General features: G+C 31.6%; 2 protein-coding genes across 6 annotated transcripts; both read right to left on the reverse strand.

Annotated features, from left to right (window-relative positions):
• Positions 1-6934: 6934 nt before the first annotated feature.
• LOC129888583 (uncharacterized) lies at positions 6935-8770 on the reverse strand. The gene is made up of 2 exons (XM_055963535.1): positions 8487-8770; positions 6935-7856 (listed from the first exon to the last, which is right to left on the reverse strand). The coding sequence occupies exons 1-2, from the start codon at positions 8656-8658 to the stop codon at positions 7075-7077; spliced, it is 954 nt and encodes a 317-aa protein (XP_055819510.1). The 5' UTR covers positions 8659-8770; the 3' UTR covers positions 6935-7074.
• A 5133-nt stretch (positions 8771-13903) lies between these two features.
• On the reverse strand, positions 13904-17914 carry LOC129890043 (uncharacterized). Of its 5 annotated transcripts, none has more exons than XM_055965547.1 (4): positions 17458-17914; positions 16002-16055; positions 15476-15538; positions 13904-14903 (listed from the first exon to the last, which is right to left on the reverse strand). In XM_055965547.1, the coding sequence occupies exons 1-4, from the start codon at positions 17687-17689 to the stop codon at positions 14071-14073; spliced, it is 1182 nt and encodes a 393-aa protein (XP_055821522.1). In that variant the 5' UTR covers positions 17690-17914; the 3' UTR covers positions 13904-14070. The 5 variants fall into 5 exon arrangements, with proteins under 5 accessions (XP_055821522.1, XP_055821524.1, XP_055821523.1 ...); XM_055965549.1 differs by having other exon boundaries at positions 13904-14894; positions 16002-16061; XM_055965548.1 differs by having other exon boundaries at positions 13904-14897; positions 16002-16061.
• Between the last annotated feature and the right edge of the window lie 1925 nt (positions 17915-19839).

The following is a 19839-nucleotide window of genomic DNA, read 5'->3' on the forward strand; positions in this document are numbered from 1 at the left end:
AAATTTACAAATTTCACCAAATCTAATTTTTCAAAAATATTTAAAAATCTACGATCAAGTACTACCTCAACTTACTTGTAAGTTCATCGGGGGATATAATATTTCCTATTAAAAAAAAATTCATTCTCACCTTTCTATCAAAAAATAATAGTACTCTTTTTAATTATCAACATAGATTATGATGAAATAATTAAAATACCTTCACTTTTAATTAAAAGTCTTGAATTTAACTCTCTAAAAATGGACAAATCTTGCAATATGCAAATTTTAATCTAGTCTTAGCCCAAATAGAAATATATGGTTTTTAATCTTTGGCTTTCAAATTAGTGTTATTTTTAATAAAAAAAAATTGTGTGGGGGGAGTTTCTTTAAGGGGTGATTGGAGGACAGTTGGTGCACCTAAAGTACCAAAATGTCTTTGTCAAATTAGTATTACTCTTTTCGTTTTTATTTACTTATCAAATATTTTTTAATTTAATTTCTTTATTTTCTTATCAATTTTGATAAATTAAAAAAAAATCTATTATATTCCTCAATTTATTAATATTAAATTAATATTTTAAAAAAATATAGTAAATAAATATATTTAAAACTTTATAAATTAATAAAAATAAAATAATAAATTTATTATATCAATTATTATTTTTTTAATAAGTATCTCAAATTAAAATTTAATAAGTAAAAGCGAGAAGAGAGAGTATTATCATATCTTAATTTTTTTTAAGGAAAAACAGTGATGAGAGAGAAAGAGAAATTGTTTTTGGCATTTTCCTTTCTATTTTCTCTCTCTTAAATGCAAGGCCTGTTATGTACTCTCTGATGAATTTATTGAGAGACCTTTGCTTTTTGGACATTAAAGAAAGAGACAACATAGTGATTTTAAATAGATGAGGAGAGAGAAAGACAGAGAGTCAAACTTCTTTGAATAAAAGGACAAACATATAGTCAAACAAAGGAGGAAAATTAAATTTTATTAGTTCAAGGAATGCAAAATTATATTTCATGCTCCTCATATTTCCACTTATAGGGATCATTTAAGAAAATAAAAAAATTATAATTTTATATTAAAAATATGTTAAATATATCAAAATATTTTTTAATTTTATAGTCTAAAGCATATTATATGTAAAATTGAGATAAAAATTACTAAAAAGAAAAAAATATATATATTTTTAAAATAATTTTAACAAAATTAGATAAATAAATTGAAATTGAGGGAGTACCAAGTTTCACTAAAAAAAAATTTTTAAAAAAATTATGAACTCAACAGCAATCTTATGATAAAATTTCTGAAAAGTTAAAAGATGCTTATTTTATGAAACTATGGTGTTTGGCTATTTGAGTAACTTTGAATGTTGTAATATTTATTGTTATTACTTTTTTTTATATGTTTAATATGTCTATTTTTTAATAATTTTTTTCCATATTTGATTTATTTATTTTTTAAGAATATTAGAAACAAACTCTAATAAGATAGGAATAAAACTACATATGCGCTATCTTTTTCAAACCTAATTTGTAAAATTACACTAATATAACATTATTTTTTTTACTAAGCTTTGCAACAAAAAAAAAAATGGCAAACAAACACCCACTAATAATATATGAATTAAAATAGTTATCAATTTCAACTATGGCTAATTTAGTTCAGTAATAGCTCACAATCAAATAGAAAATTTAAATGGCATTAGACAAATCTAGTTTGATGAACTCGATTGTAAAGATAGTACCACGAGAAATCGATATTTGGCTTTCCTTATGAAATAGTATTTGTTGCACCAACTTAACTATTCTGATAGGTTACTATTTTTTACAAGGCACTTATCAAAAAGTTATTATGTTGCGATTCAAATCATCGTGACTGCAATCCACATCAATTCCTCTGTAGGCAAATCAATACTTTTTTTTTATGGGAACAGACCCTACACGAGGCTCCCACCTCTCGTGCACAGTCAGGGGTTGAGCATCACCCCCAAGCCTTAACATAAATAAATAAAGTAAAAATACAAGGAAGGGGACATAAACCTTACCTCCAATCCTATGGTGGTTCATAAGTCGGCTAACCTATTAAGGTCGGCTAACTCATTCCCGATACAAAAAGAAGACTAACTATAACTAGAAAGTAGTAAACCTATGAGAGGACTCCTCCCGGTACAAATCGACTAAGAAAGCATAAATGAGGGAGACTCTCCCCTTCCATGAGAAAACAAGAAAGTAACTTACACTAGTCCTATTTAACTATGCTACGTACCATACATAGCTAAATTGAAGAAGAACAAGTATATGAACCTTCTATCTCGCATGGGGTGAGAAAATTCTTTTCATCTTTGCCCTTTTTAGTCTTGTCATACCAAGTAAGTCCCAATGGAAGGTTGCATCCACTTCAGGATTGAGCATATATCAGCTAAGGAGGATGAAGGTAGAGGAAGTATATTGAGTTGTAGCAACCAGCATCCTTGGAGTTGTTGAGGAAGGCCTTGAAAAAGCTTGTTGCCTGCTGCAAATTGAAGATGCAGTAGCTTTGAGTGTGGCTATTGTTATGGAGTAGAACTGTTGCTGCCTTGTACCTAGGTCACTGATGCTGTGGTTGTTCAGCCCAGCTAGTAGAGGATCTTCTTTTGTGCCTATATTCACAAATAAACCAACAAGGGGCTCCAAAGATTTTGTCTGAAGTATGGCTGCTGCAGGTAATGAGGGGTGTTGGATGGTGTTGATGAGGTCCTAGCCTGCCATGCTTTAGTTTCCTTTCGATTGTTTTTTTTTCTTTTTTTTCCCCATTTTGGAGGATTTATAGTGTTTCCACACTTCCCCTCCAGTGTGACTCAAACCCAGGACCTACCGGTCGTGGGTGGAGGTGCTTAACATTCTAATAGTCTTTAAGACTCGCAAAACAACAAATAATTAGTTTAATGTCTGAAAAAAAGACATAAAAATGAAGAGGATTTGCGGCAGCCTTGACGGAAGTAACTCATCCTCACATTTGGTAGTAACTCAGCTAAATGTGAGGTCTAGCTGACGTCTCTAGATCACAGTCTGCACTCAAAAAAGGTGTCGAAATAGTATCAGTACAAACACTATGTACTAATAGGCATCATAAATCGATTGAAATTAGTATCAAATATATAATCACAATCACAAAACAAATAGACAGATTCATTCCACGTAATCAAACAAATTAAGTCACAAATCATCACCCACTAAAAAAACAAGTACACAGTGAATAAATCAACACCCCATAAATATATGTGTAAACATTTATATGAGTGTAAGGTGTAACCTTCTGTAACATATCTTTCATATCAATACTAGCAAAATGCTTATAGTTTCCCACTTGAACCTTATCACATAATCAAAAAGGTACGAAAATCTCTTACCAATTAATGAACTCGTCCCTCACCATTTATGTAGCAGAACTATTAACTGGGTTGCATCCATCAATGTCAGTATTAGGAGGAGGAGGATGAAGACGAAGAAGACGAATCGATAACGCCACATCATCTTGAACACCATCTGAAAATGTATAAATTACCAAATTATTATAAGTTACAATTAAAAAAATGGAGTTGTCAATTTTCCATTAGTAAATAGACAAAATGAATGTTTCAACAAAGTATTCTTAACATTCTATTCTCCATTTCAAGCACATATTAGATTGACTATATCCTAAAATAACTCTACCAAATGAATTACTTTTTTTTTAAAACGAAGAAACTATATAGCTAGCTTTTTCCAGAAAATCATTTGTATTGTCCAATAATTTAACCATTTTACAGGGAAATGTATATTAGAAAGACAAATTTATCAGATCATTGTTTTAAACAAATAATGATGACAAATAAGTTTAAAAAATTGTTACAAAGAAATAAAAACATGGAAGATAAACATAATAATGCAAACCACAACAAGGCTAGTGTTATGAAGCCAAATATATATATATATAATTATCAAAACTTATTACAACTTTTTTGTGTGTAAAAAAATTAAAAAGTTCTATTTAGCATGATATCTTAATAATTAAATTAAATAATGCAATGACTCAGAGACAAGTTATTTTGAATATGAATACATTTTTGAATTATCAAATTAAGGACTAGAAATAAAACTAGAAAGTAAAGACAAATAATTAATTTTTTTATAAAGACAAACACCTAGATAACGAATTTAGAATCCAAAAGATTAACATGAATTGTAAAACAACAATAACACACCCATTGAAATTTATTGTAAACATACCCAGTAAAATCAACAAAATATATATTAATATGTGTGTGTATATATAGAGAGATAGGGGGAGGGTTGGTTTGGTTTGATTTGATTTGGGGTTTTAGGTTATTTTTTGCTTAAATTAAAATCAACTCAAATTTTGTCAATTTTAAAAGTAACAATCAAAATGAAACCAAACTAATTGTCAATTTTTTACCATCGGTTTAATTTAACTTGGTTCAACTTTTTGATTTTTCATGAGCGCTCCTAAACACAAGCATCGGGTAACTTTATCATCAAATATTTGGACAAATAAAAAAAATTGAATCTAAAACCTCATGATTTCTAATTCATTTCATTGATGATTGGGCTACTTCGAGTATTTTAAAAAACACCTGCTACCTCTCATCAGGTATCAGGTAATTTTATCTGCTATATTAAATTAGATAAAACTTTAAATGAGAAAAGAAAATTTAGAACAGGGGGTTGCTTACACCATGGCATTTGATTCTGTGGAGTGGGCCGATGTTTTATGTTGGACGGGTAATATGGCCCTGGTGGAGGTTTCTTTTTGGATCCACACCCCGAAAGCTCAGCAGAGGTAAAAGACAACGTCTCCATAACTTGAAACTTTTCATGAGGCATGAATGTCTCATTTGCCTTAGAAATCACTGGACGTGATAAAGGAGCGTCGACGGCGGGAAGACCACGAAGACGAATTGATAGGGCCACATCATCTTGAACACCGACTGCAAATGTGTAAATTGCCAAATTATTATAAGATAAAATACAAAAATGGAGTTTGTCAATTTTCAATTAGTAAATAAACAAAATAATTGAACTTCAACAAAGTATTCTTAACATTTTATTCTCCATTTCAAGCACTATATATTCCAGCTTCACACTATCAAATCAATTATACCTCTTAAGAAAACATTAACTTAAATGATAACTTGACTAAATTATCATTATTTATTCTTTGATCTCAATTTAGTCTCTCCGGTACTAAATAAGAAACCGAATTAATTTGGTTCGGTTCTTAGATATTTAATTATTCATTTAATTAATTTTGTTCGGTTCGATTCAATTTTTCGGTATGCGCCTAATGGGCTTTAAAATATTAAGAAAATATTTACCATCTATAGCAATAAAAAAAATATTAAGAAAATATTTATCATCTATAGCAATAAAAAATATATTTCACTGAACACTTATAATACATTTATAATACAGTTTTAATACATATTGCATAGAACTATTTATAAAACATATATAATACAAGTTTTATAGATGGATAATACATGTATCACATACTTTAATAGACTTATAATACATTATGTTAGTTTCTTACTACATAAACATAATATATATTTTAAAACACTTATAATACATTTATATTGTATGCATAATTCACTTTTAATACAAGTGTAGATTTATCATAGTATTGCTATAAATTGTAATAAATAAAAAATATCACTAAAATCAGTAATTAATTTTTAAAAAGTACTCAATCAAGTAATTTTTCCAATTCAAAATGGGTTATTTTATGCTTTTTCTTAAAAGATTGGGCCTTAATGCAGACCAATAATTCTAAAGGATAATTATACTACATGGTCATTCGGTAAAAGTAATTATCAAAAAATGGCCATTCAGTGTATAGACGTGTATAGTTGGTGTATATTTTATGTATAGTTAAGCTATATTCAGATTTTGAGTGTATCATAATATATATTCAGTGTATACCTCATGTATAAATAATTTATATTGTATAGTCAAAGTATACTTTCTAGTTTCTATGATTTTTGACAAACTATATTGTATAGTCACTGTATATTTCTTATTATTTTGGCTATTTTTTTTATGTAAATAAAATATGACTATATTTATTGTAAACTAGTTTATTGTATATATTTGAAATTGTCCCTAATTCTAATTGCCAAAAAACCATATCAACAAGCCTACACCAACAGTAGCAGTTGTTGGTATTAAAAGTTTTGTTCTTCGGTTCGAACCAAACCTAATACCGAAGTTTTACGTTCAGTTTTTCGATATTTATGTTCACCCTAATCCATATACTAGTACAAAATACAACTTCTGACGTATCCCATGTTGTAAGTCAATAATCTTGTATAAATAAGTATATTTCAGTATGCTAAGAAGCTCAAGAAAAACACTATAACTACACATGCCTGTGTTTCTTTTGGAGTGCTAAAACGACACTTATTTTGAAATGAAGAGAACAACATTTTGTATTTGGTTAATTAATTTGAAAAATGTTTCTAGTATAATAGAACAACAATTTATGTTTGGTCAGGCTCCAAAAGTACTTTTGATTAAAAGAAAAAACTATTTCTTTTTATAGTTTTTGGAAAAACAATTTCAACAGTACTACTCTAATTTTCCCCTACAAGTTTGACCAAACACCTCAAATATCTAATACATTAATAGTTTTTTTTAAAAAAATTATAAAACAATCAGGCTGTTTTAGGTATTTATGTGTATATTTTTTTTTTGATATTCTAATTGGTAATCTGATAAAGGTTCCACTTCTTCGTAACAACAGTTTTCAAACACAAATTATCAGTAATGCTATAATTATCTAATTCCGTATCACTTAATCTGCCAAACTTGAAAAGAAACTATCTGAAATCCCCGATGATTTGCTACTTACAAACCTGGTTGTCAGGAGTTAGAGTAAAATAAGTTCTATTTTCAGACAATTCCACCAATACGTAACGACTTAAACACATAGAAATGACTGAAGCTAGAATCATATTCACATTTAGTTTACTAGACTTCTAAAAAGCTCAAATAAAACAGCATAAAATACGCGAAACAGATAAAAAGTGTACACTGTTTCTGAAACTAAAGTTAAGATTGTATGGATTTCAGACGACGAAAGGCTGATTCAATCCCATTGAGAGCTGCATTTTCGCGCTGATCAATTTCTCTTAGTATATTTTTAGCTGCCTCAGCCTGAGTACAGATTTTTTGCAACTCATGATTTGCAATCTCATACGCTGCAACACATTTTTGTTCCTCGTATTTCAAAGCCCCTTCCTCCTGTTTAAGAACAGCTACGCATTCTTTCAGCTTACCAATTAGTTCCATCGCGTCCACTATCTGTTTTTCTAAATTTTCCTTCTTTTTCATGACCATCGCGATATGTCCTTGAGTTTGAAAGATCTCGTCTTTAAGATCATTTGCACAAATTATCATGTCTTCATATCTCGTCTTCAGCTCAGCAGGAAAAGATTGCATTTCTCTCTGTTTCTTAGCTGTGAGCAAATCATAGTGATATGCGATGAAATCTCTGACATCGTTGTAGAAAGATGAATAATCTGCTTCAAGAAAATCCAAGTTGAAGAAGGCGTTGTTCGCACATTTAACCATTGCTTCAACGTTTTTTGTGCTTCCAGAGGTGAGTTGGAACACCAAAACGGATTTGACATGAGAGATTACGGTCTTTGATTCATCGTTGATGTGGGAAGACGAAAAATCATTAATCCGAAGACGTGGATTTGGTGGTGGACTTAGTAATGACAACGGATTCAGATTTATCTTTGTATCTTTGTGTTCTTCATGATCTATTATTAGTACAGGCGCATTTATGTTTGATCCCAATGGAATTGTTGGCATTGCCATCGATGACGCTTCAAAATCAACAACATGAAAAGATTTACAACTTTTTGAAACTTTTACTTCGAAATCAACAACATTAAAGCTTTACTTTATGGGTTCAATTGAACTTGGTGCGCTCCCTGTTTTCCCTTTTCCCTTCCCAAAATACGTTCAATTTTATTTGTTCATTACTTTAGAAATAAATTTTTATTTTTACTTGTTATTTTTAACGTATTAAGAAAAGTAATTATTTGTTTTTATATTTTATTCTCAACATTAATTACTTATTTTTAAATCATTTTTCAAGATTTAATATCAAACATCAATTAACAAGGATAATATAATAAAATAGTCCTATCAATTATTATTATTTTAATAAATATGTCAAATCCAAATATAATAATTAAAAATAAACAGGAGGAGTAAAAAGAAAAATTTAAATCCCCTCCTCCAAAAGAAGAGAAACATTGAACCAAAGCAGAATGTAAACTATACTAGTGATGAGGCAAAAGTGGGCTTTAGAGATTCGGCCGAACTCAATAATTTTAATTTAGATTCATTTTTATGTTAAGATCCATTAAATATCTTATAAATAATTTATTTAGAATATTTTTTTTAGAATTTAAAATTCATAAACGCAAAATAGTGAAATTGAAGCTCACCTTCTGCTGAAAGTGGTATCTGTTGTTTCTGAGGGAGACCTCGTCCACCTCTTTCGAAATCATCCATGCATTTCTCACTCTGATGATGATAAGTTGTTGGAGTTTCAATGGTTCTAGGCACAATCTTGGCAAATCCAGGTGTCATTTCTGAATAAAAATTTGTCTCTGTCATTGTTGGTTTTTTTTTATTTTTAATGAAAGATTGGTAATTCGAGACACCAAAGAAAAAAAGAGGCAAATGATTTTGGATTTCAAAGATGGAAAAAAAGAGCTAGCTGTAAAAAAAAAAGAAAGACAGAGGATGAAATGGGAAGGAGATCAATTAACTGTGGGGAAAGGGAAAAGCACACAGACAAAACTAAGAAAAGCTGCAAGAAACAAAGAGATAATAGCTCGATCATTCAAATTTGATTTCTAATAATACAAGTCATAATTATTTTATCAAAAAGTCACTTAATTTTGACTTAACTATAAATATTTTACTTTACTCATAAAATTTTTATTTGTAACAAAAGTTGTAAAAATAAATAAATATCGATTTAAATCATTTAATCGTTTTACCTTTATTCTCCTTTTAAAAAAAAAAGGGTCGTATATTATTTTATCATTGACATAAATATGAAGTAGCACCTCTCATCCATCAAATAAATTGTCGCTGATTATTTAAAAACAAATTGTTTTAGTATTTTGCTGTTCCTATTTAATTATTTACTCATTGCTTAGTGGAGGGAAACGTGGTCAATGAGAAAGGAGGATCTTGAATATATTGTTTATAATGGTTATTACTGGATTAGAAATTATTGACGCATTAAATTTAGGAAAATAAGGGTAAAATAAAAGAGTTAATATTATATTTTAGTGGAGGTCATTAAGTAGTTTAAATGTTGTTTTTTTTAAAAAAAAATTGTTTAGAAATAAAAAATTCATGTCAGCAAGTTTTAATAAAAAAATTCAATTAAATAGACTGTATCACTTTGTAAGTAAAAACACTTATAGTTAGTTAAGTGACGTTTGAGTTAAAAGTTAAAGTTTAATGATTTTTTGAAAAAGAATCAATAATCAAGTGATTTTTGAGTTCGAGAGTAATAGAGCACTAATTAAATTAAGGAAAAATGGTCAAAAATGTCCTTAAACTATTTGAAATGAATAAAAATACCCTTAATTTATAGTTTGATTCAAAAATGCCCTTGTTGTCAATACTTTGGTCCAAAAATACCTTTATTGTTATTTAATGGATCAAAAATGCCCTTATTATTATAAAATAGGTCAAAAATGCTCCTTTTCAAATATATATATATATTAAAAACAAATCTTGTTCCTTATAATATTATTACTTTTAAGGAAGTTTATTCTTGTTCTCTTCCCTTTTAAACCACTTTAAGTAATAATAATGTCGGAGATTATTTTATTCTTCGTAATCTCATTTTATCAATTAAAAAAGAATAATTTCATGTACTATAAGTTTAAACGGATAATATATGTCATAAATTTAAGATCATAACAAATCCATCATTAATTTTTATTCAAATAATAATAAAAAATAATTATATAAATAAGAAATATTTTTAATTATTTTTTTTTCTAATTGAAATAGAATAAACATTTACTAATAAAAGAAATATTATTAGGGAAAAATGTGTTCAAAAAGCAAATAAATAATTTATTTATTTAAAAAAAGGATATTTTTGATCCATTAAATAACAATAAGAGCATTTTTGAACCAAAGTATTAACTGCAAGAATATTTTTGGACCAAACTATAATTAAATGACATATTTATTCATTTTAAATAGTTTAAGAATATTTTTAACCCTTTTACCTTAAATTAAAGTGTGTCATTGAAATTTCAATCCGCGAGTTACTTATCCATTATGCATTATCCCTATTGTGTACTATAAATGTGAAGGATAATAAATAAATAAAAAACAAAGAAAAAGGTAAAGCTCTTTTTGGCAAATGATACAAATGGAAAGTTCAGAGTTTTCTTCTCTATTTATCTTTAGCCTTGTGAGGAAACATATTCAATGGTTGTGATAATGACAAGGGATCAAATTTTCATATTTCCTCAAATTAGTTTTTTGGCAGAAATTGACTGTAAAAATTATTTGAACTGAAACTGGAAATAGATGAAAATGTCATTAAAAGATTCTCCAACAAAGACTCCTAATAAGTTGTGGTCCATGCTTTCGTTTTGCCAGCTCGCATGCACTAATTTCACGAAATATCTTCTACCTATCATCAACGTAATAAAATCTAAATTTTCTTTTCATTCATTACTTTAAGGCGAAATCCATCGGTGACCTCTTAAACTTGGCACCAACTTTTACTTAAACACCTAAATCAGAAAATGTTTATTTTAGACACCTCAAGTAAGGATCGAACGTGTCATCTTGACACTTTTTACACAGTTGTCACCTCGCGTGTTTTCCACCTATCTGAGACGCGTAAAAGCTGTTTTTTCTTAATATATATATATTATTATTATTATTATTATTATTATTATTATTTTTTGTTGTTGTTGTTCTTCTTCTTCATTTTTTAATATTGTTACATGTATCCATCAGTATTTACAGTTACTTGTTTTAGTTCTTGTTACTTTTAAATTCTTAAGTTTATTTTTTATGTCTGAATTTCTATCAAAATTTTGGGGCGACTTAACCATCTTCTGGAAAAAAACTTGAACAACGAAGCATATCGATTTTGGAGAAGACGACGGCGGGGTGGGTGGTATTGGAAGACCACTGATAGGGTGTGGGGGTGGGGGTTAATTAGTGAGTAATTTTAGATTTGTATTAATCTTGCCGGAAAAAATGGAGATTCGTCGAATTTTTTGACCCAATTTGATTTGTATTTTCGTTTGCCATTATAGCTCCATATTTTCCTCTTTAGATGATATGGATAGCGTTGAGTGGGTGTTGGAGGAGAAGAAGATCTGGTGGGCTGGGGGAGGGGTTAGGGTTGGGGTGGGTGGGGTTGAAAAAGATGACGACAGGGTGGGGTTGGGGTTGGGGTGGGTGGGGGTTAATAGTTGTTAATTTTTACTTTTTTTGGATAAAAAAATGTCACGTCTTATCAAATTATTGGTCATTTTTTTCTATTCAAAAGTCATTATTTGATAATTATTTTTGATATATATATATATATATATTTATGTCACGTGTCTTTATTTAATTCGCTGCTTTTTGACACGTCAGACGAGTGTATTACACACACTTAATATATTTTGATGATTGTCAAAAAAGTGTCAAGATGACACATTCGACCCTTACTTAGGGTGTTTAAAATGAACATCTCCTGATTTAGGTGTCTAAATAAAAGTTGGTGCCTACTTTAGGGGGCCACCGATGAATTTCGCCTTACTTTAATATATTTTGTTAGATTACTAACTATTATATAATTATCCAACCTCCATACTCTTCAAATCTTGAGAACACACACAAAAAATTTTAAGTGGTTACTTATCTACGCAACAAGTGCCTTGAAAATACTCGCAAAGATTTTAATTTTGTTTTCTTATACTTTACTTGGTCAGGGCCTTTCTCGCTGGGCGAGTGCATCCGATTCTAAAGTCCTTTCTTATTCTTAAACCACTTCCCGACTTTATCGAGAAAGATTACTTTTTTTAAGTCAAGGGAGACTTTAATAACTATAGCATGCCAGAAACGGGGAGTTGAGGTGGTTAGACCTATACCCGAGGAAGTGATCCCCCGACACTAAAAACCAAAATCCCTGGACAGGGCGGTGCTCTGACCAATTGAACTACAATCCCAGGGCGCTTCGATTCCGCCCCTAAAGCTAGCTCCTACTCCTCCTCCTTCTCCTTTAGGATAGGATCCCATCAGAGGACTACTACGACTACATCATTGTCGAGGCGCCCCGGTCTGAACATGCCAGGTTGGTTGACAAGGATGAATGGAGGACCGACCGACCCGGGTTTTCACGAGCGAATCATCGGAGCGAGCAGAGCAACGAAGCAAAGTGGGCTACCCACTGCACGAGTGGAATACTACTTAGTCAAGTAGAAAGGCCAACCTGAGAGCGAGGCAAGCCGGGAAGAAAAAGAAGAAAGTTAGTGTTCAATGAGCTCGAGATAGCTGCCTGATGAGAGGAAGGGACGCCGGGTATAGTCTTTCTTTGGTTAATTTTGGACTGAAGCTGTTCTGACTGCCGTATCTTTTTTGAACCGAATATCTTCCTTTGTAATCTCTGGTCTCTCTCTTTTTGAGAGAAGATCATCCCGAATCAAGAAAAGTATCGAACTCGTAGAAATTCGCTCCCGTGAGAAGGGCGGTGGACAGAAATGGCCTTGTTGTACCTCACTCTCGTCTTCAAATTAGCAGGGGAACTGCTTCCAAATAACTCCAACCCCCCTTAAAAAATAACGTTTTTATAAAGATATTATAGGTCAGTCTAGATGACATAACAGAAGCAGATCAAATGAACCCAATTAATTAAAATAAACGAATAATTAACCTACCAAAACTTAAAATGCATAGTGATTTTATGAGCTGATTTTCCACCCCTAGATAGAATCAATACCATCCATGAAACTGAAGTTGAAAAAACAATCCGACTCCATGTTGGGTTTAATTGATAGTTTGAATGGGAAATTGAGGGAAAAAATAGTGGAGAGAAAAATGATATGTTCTCTCTTGCTTTATTAAATAAGCTTTGGTACACATAAGTGGTGGAAATGAAAAGTCTCCTACTTAAAAATAGAAGCACTCCTTCATGTTGCTAAAGGGTCAAGAAGAGGGTCTCCCCTCGCGCCGTCGTCGTCGTCGCTCGCTCGGCTCGGCTTCGGCTACGGCTACGGCTACGGCTTCGGCTTCGGCTTCGGATTGATAATCTTTTTGGACCAAATTTTCTTTAAATTTTAATTAATTAATATTATTTATTTATTTAATTAATTAAGTGAAAAAATCCTGACCCGCGACCCGTTTCTTTTCCGGATTAATTTAAAATCTCCCTCCGTTTTTCCAACGAATTTTTGACCTTGTCCGAAAAATTGCAAACCTTTTCTCAATAGGCAAACCTTTTCCCAACAGGTGCCTTTTCTTAAAAGGTGTAAACAGTCTATATATATCTGTTAATCCTCAGAATGTTCCATACGAAAATTCTGAAATAACATCTTCTTCTTCTTCTTTCTGCATTTACTAAAATCGTGTGATATACATCCTTCAAGTGGTTCGCAGTCATCAAAGATTTGCAGTACCTCTACTTTGATGAGTAAATCGTTCTATCCTGCAAGGAAAGATTCCAAAACCTCGGGTACTTTGAGGGGAATAATTTCCTTAAGGACACACTGTGCATTCAGTGGGCTCGATTTTGTTCCTGCATTAATTTTTCAGATTCTGTGTTTTATTACCTTTAGTTGTTATTACTGTTTTTAATATTTACAATACAGTTTACTAACACTCCACAAGTTAAAATCTATTACACATAGATAACTAAACGAAGAAACAACCTGTTAGCTGCCAGAAAAGGTGAAAACCAAAACAATTCAAGATAGTCATGAGGACTTTCAGTTCATCTAGAAGGGGAGTTTGTTCAATGAGCATACAAAATACAACTAACCAAGATCATCAACGATATGTAGACTCTAGGCGTCGGGTGGTGGATTCAATCCCTACGAGAGCTGCATTCTTGCGTTGCTTGATTTCCCTTAGCTTTGCTTGAGCTGCCTCCAACTGTGTGTTAATTTCTTTTCTCTTGGCTTCTGCAACTTCACGTGCTTCTTTATATTTTATCATATCACGTCTCAGACGCTCATCTTCATGTTCGAAATGTGCTAACTCTTGATTCAGAACTTCTATTTGCCTCTTCAAAGATCCCATTTTCTCTTTGACCTTCTCATGTTCTCCATGAGTACGAACGATAACCTCATCAACATCATTTACATTTCGCATAGCGTTTAAATAATTTCCCCCCCACACTGAGAAAGACAACGAGGTTTCTTGTCTCTCTGCATCATGTAAATTGTAGCGATGTTCAATGTATTCAGTGACATCTCTGTAAAAAGAGCCATAATCAACACCAAATCCTTTCAAATATGTAAAGGTAGTATTGGCCTGATGAACCATGCAATCTACGTCGTCGTTCTCAGAAGTAAGCAACTTTTGCACCAATAAATACTCAACTTTAAGAATCACTTTCTTCAGTTCTTCATCAAGCATCTCGGGTGTACAATTTGTCCTTGGGGGTTTCTTCAGTCTTAATAAAGGATTTAGATTTAACTTTGTTTCACTTTGTTCCTCCTCACTATTATAGGGAACTTCCAAAGGACTATGACTGCTTGATCCCAAAGACGGCCCGGGAGGTGGGGCAACTAGCTCTGGAGCACCTGCAGTCGCAGAAATTTGTACTGGAACTTCTTCGGTCAACCCCGATGGTGGTGCAGGAGGTGAAACTGCTGGAGCTTGTGGCAGTCACATTAACAACATCAACAATTTAAAGTTAAAACTTACTGAGAAATTTCATCTTTATAACATAATTCTATTTCATGTTGGCAAAACGTAAAGCCGCAGCCTTTTAACAGGAACTTTCCTGAAAATATGAGTGAATGATTTTTGGACTGAAAAAATGGTGAAAAGAGTTGATGGAAGACAAAATGATAACAGAGGTGACCGGTTCTCCTTTCCGTGGTTTAGATTGTGCAAGAACAAAATAAATAGCTTTATAGCACCAGTACGATGATATATATTGGACTTTTATCATTTATAAGCAACCACAACGCCTAATTCCTAAACAAGTTCAGGCCGGCTATATGAACCCTCTTTGATCATGTTTCTCCCTTTAAAAATTGATCAAATGCACTTTTATCATTTACAGCGGAATTTTTTTTTTAAAAAAGTAAACTACTTTAATATTATTAACCTCCACAGAGAAAAAAGGAAAAGAAAACTTGAACCAAAACAGAATGTTACTTTACTAGATTTAAAATCACTAATCATGAGGCAAAAGTACGAAGCGGGGAAGGAAGAAGCTCACCATTTGATATCTTTTTCCGAGGGCGACCTGGGCGACGCCGTGAAGGTTGTGAGGCTGAAATTTCTGTTGTTTCCATGGATGGGTCCAACATCAACAACATGGAAAGATATAGTTTGAGAAATTGGAAGAGAAAACGATATATGCTTAACGGTTGAAACTTACTGAAGCTTTAGCTAACTGAAAATAGAGCTAAAACTGGAACACATTTTTTGTGGTCTCAACTATTTCATACTCTCTTATTTCCCCCTTTTTCTTTTTCACATCAAAGCTATACACATGGCATACCAGTATGAAAATTCGTTTACAATAACTACCCTCATTCCTAAACAAGTTGGGGACGGCTAGTCGGCTATATGAACTCTCAATGATCATGCTTCTCCTTTTATTCATCTCATCTACTTTAATAGTAACCCCCACAAAGAAAAAAGGAAAAGAAACCTTGAACCAAAACAAAATGTTAGTTTTCTAGATTTAAAATCATTAATCGTGAGGCAAAAGTACGGGGCAGGGAAAGGAGGAGGCTCACCATCTGATTTCTGTTTCTGAGGGCGACCAGGTCCGCGGCGTGAAGGTTGCGAAGCTGTCACTTCAACATCAACATGGAAAGATTTAGTTAAGGAAATCGGTAGAAGTAAAAGAAAAAGATATATGTTTAAATGTTAGAACTTACTGATGCTTTAGCTTAAAAAGATGCAGGACGTTTTAAAAGTTAAAACTTCTTGAAAATTACTAAACCTTTCTTTAGTAAAAAAAAAAGATGTAAGCTTTATGTTGCAACTTACTGAAAACTTACCAAATCTTTTGCTTTGAAGTTAAAGAAAATACAACTAATAGTGGATCGGAACACACTTTTCTGTTGTCTCACCTATTTCATACTCTCTTATTTCCCCCTTTTCCCTTTTCATATCTAAGCTTTATAAGTGGAAAACCAGCTTGACGCCTCATTCTTAGAACAAATTGGGGACAGCTATACGGCTATATGATCTCTTGCTCCGTTTAAATTCATTGATCCCAGCCCTGGAATCACTTCACTCCAGCGCCTCCTCAGTCTTCTTGCATCTTTCCAGCTTTTCATCATTTATATAGGGAATTCAAGTTGACGAAATGGTTCTTCAAATTCTACCTAGTATTTTAATCTGGCAAGTCTGGAAGTCTAAGGTGTAAGTAGAGATTTGAAGAAGTTAAGCTGTCCTCCATAAAGATCATTCTATAGATCAACATTATCATCCATAAACCTCCTTTTTTATCTTCTTATTTAGAAGTGTTACGTATTATTTGCATGCTATTCTTTTTATTCAATTTCACTACTACCTGTTACTTTGATTATTGTGTTTATCTTGCTAATTTGCTGTTGTTATTTTCTCTTCTACCTGTTACTATGGGCAACAACCTCACTACCCCCACAAAGGTAGGGGTAAGATTTGTGTGCTCCCTACGAGAGACCCAACTCATGAAATTACACCTGATATGTTGTTGTTTCCCATTCATAGAAGGGGTGATATACATCATTTCCTTCTTTGTATTAGCTCTTATTTACATCAATAAAATGATCCACTCTCAATGAGAGTAGATATTTTAGGTAAAAAAAATAATAGGGATTTAAAAGCTACTCAATGGGTCTCAATTGATCAGTCCCAAAAGAATATCACATCTCCTTATTTAACAACTATTTAATGACACAATTTCCATTTTAGCCTAAGTACTTTATTGCAAAGAAAAATCAAGTAAAAGTAAACATTAAAGTAAATTTAATAAGGGCAATTTGGTAGCATACCCTTATTTCTTAAACTCCGTAGCTGCCACATAAATTGACACCGAGAGAATAATTTAATAGTAAGCCCCAACAAACAAAATTTGAACCAAAATAGAATGTTACTCATGTCCAATAATAATGTAGTCAGACTCTAATGCAGACCCACAAAAAAGGGAATGTTAGTGATGAAGTTAGAAAATCATAAAGCAAAAGTAGCTAGCAAGCTCACCATCTGATCTCTGTTTGGGAGGGCTACCCGGGGGGACACGTGGACGGAGCCGGAAATGGACGGGAATAAAGGGATTTGGGGGGACTCTTTCTCTTAAACTGCACATTTTACCAGAAAGTTCATTAACAGAGCCAGTTTTGCTCTTATCATCTTGCATGTATGTATCATTAATACAAATTCTTTTGCACAAAGGTTTTGTAAACCCAGGTGGAATTTCCATTATCTTTGACATTTATATTGTTGATTCCTTCTGCTGCTTACAAAGGATTCTTTCAATACATGAAAAATGAGCTGATTTCTTGAAGGGGAAAAGATTCAAGAGGGATTAGACATGGTGGAAAAAATGGAGCTAATGATAAAAAAAAATGGTGGAATTTTCTTATAGTGATTTTGGTTTGGTTGCAGAAACACACATCACGAAAAAACAAAAAACAAAAAAAAGACTTGCAGAGGAGTAGTGGGAAAAAGAAAAGAAAATTAGTGCAACTCGAGATTTTTAAAGGCATAATAAAATTTATAATCCTCAACATCGCTACTATGATTTCTAATTTTAGTAGTATACATGTAAACAAATTAACTATCTAAAATTTAATAAATAAATATATTCATCATGTCAACTTTGTGTCCTATGTGTATCTACTTATTCAATTTTATACAAATTAAAATATTTACTTGTGTAGATCAAAAATGAAGGGCGTAGATGTTAGAGAAAGCCAACTTAAATAACATGTTTATTTATTATGCTATTTTTAAATCATACTGACTAACTTTTATTTTTTCACTGTACTAAAAATAAATATTTATTATAAAAAATTAAGAAATAATTAATTATTTAATTTCTAATTTATTCATATTATTAATTATAGTTATATTTTAAAAATATATTTTTAAAAAATGATATAGTAAAATTATTATTTTATTTATTGCTCCTTAAAAAATGTTAGGTAAAAAATGGATGGTGAGTAATGCTATTTTCTAATCTTGTATGATCAAAAATTATAAAGTTTTGAGCGACTAGTAATATTGTCTACTCTGAGTCTAGGTTCATAGACTTTAAAATCATCACTAAAGTGTGAGACCTACTTATTTATATATTCCAACATTTTTTGTGTGTTTAGCGGATTTAAAACTCTTTATCATAAGCTAAAGTGTCAAAAATACCCCCTTTCCCCTTTCTTATGGACTCAAGTACTCAACATTCTTGTTGTTGATGTCTGTTCCATCACATGAAATTTTTCTAAACTCAACATTAAGGTTTGTCCCTATCTTTTTAAAATTTATCCACAATCTATTAAATTTTGACTAATTGAAATATATTTTAACATACGTGTGATATAATCAAATAACACCTCGAATCTTGTAATTTTGATATTTGACTCTGTCGTTTCTATGGTAAAGTATATAACATGAAAAAATATTATAATGAAAATTTTACTAAATATCAAACATGACATTCTTTACAAACAACTTAAAAAGAAAAATACGACACACGAATTAAAACGAACGAATCATGACGATATTGATGATTGGCGATAACTATATCTCAATCCTAAACATATTAAAATCGATTACACGTATCTTTACTAATCATATTTCTTCAAAAACACAAGGAACCATAGCTAACTTGCAAGTGGATGAAAATATCACCGGTCATTGAAAGACTCCAACAAAGATCCCCCAAGTTGTGGTCCTTACTTTTTTTTTATTGGGCCAGCTTACACGTAGCTCGACTAATTTCACAAGGTACCTGATATATTTCACCAACATAGATATCGAGTAACTCTATCTACTAAGCACCACATCATATTTCTTCAAAAACACAAGGAACCACAACTAACTTGCAAGTAGATGAAAATGTCACCAATACATCGGATGACTCTCCAACAAAGACCCCCCAAGCTATGGCCCTTACTGCAGAAATGTGAAAATATAAAGAATAAGGAAGAATTAAAATATTTAATGTGGTTCGGATCATAATGATCCTACGTCCATCAGAAAACAATTGCCTTTATATTAACAAAGAAATGGGAGAGATCCCAAATACATCTAAGAGAATTGCTCTATCACTTCTCTACTCTTCTAATGTATTTTACAAATGGCTTAGAATATGAGAAGACAAGAGAGAGATGTGATGAGAGATGTGTTATAAATGAATCAAGAGCTACCTATTTATAGGAATAAATTCTAGTTTTTTATGTCATCCATAACATCACATTGTGAAAAGATGTCAAAGTTTACCAAACTTTCACCTATCAAGTTGCTACATTAATTTATCTAGAATCTTGTTAATTCTAACATTTTATATCGAGGCCAACTTACACGTAGCTCGACTAATTCCACAAGATACCTGATACATTTCACCAACATAAATACTGAGTAACT

Source organism: Solanum dulcamara, chromosome 5 (genome assembly GCF_947179165.1).
Source record: "Solanum dulcamara chromosome 5, daSolDulc1.2, whole genome shotgun sequence".
Lineage (NCBI taxonomy): Eukaryota > Viridiplantae > Streptophyta > Magnoliopsida > Solanales > Solanaceae > Solanum > Solanum dulcamara.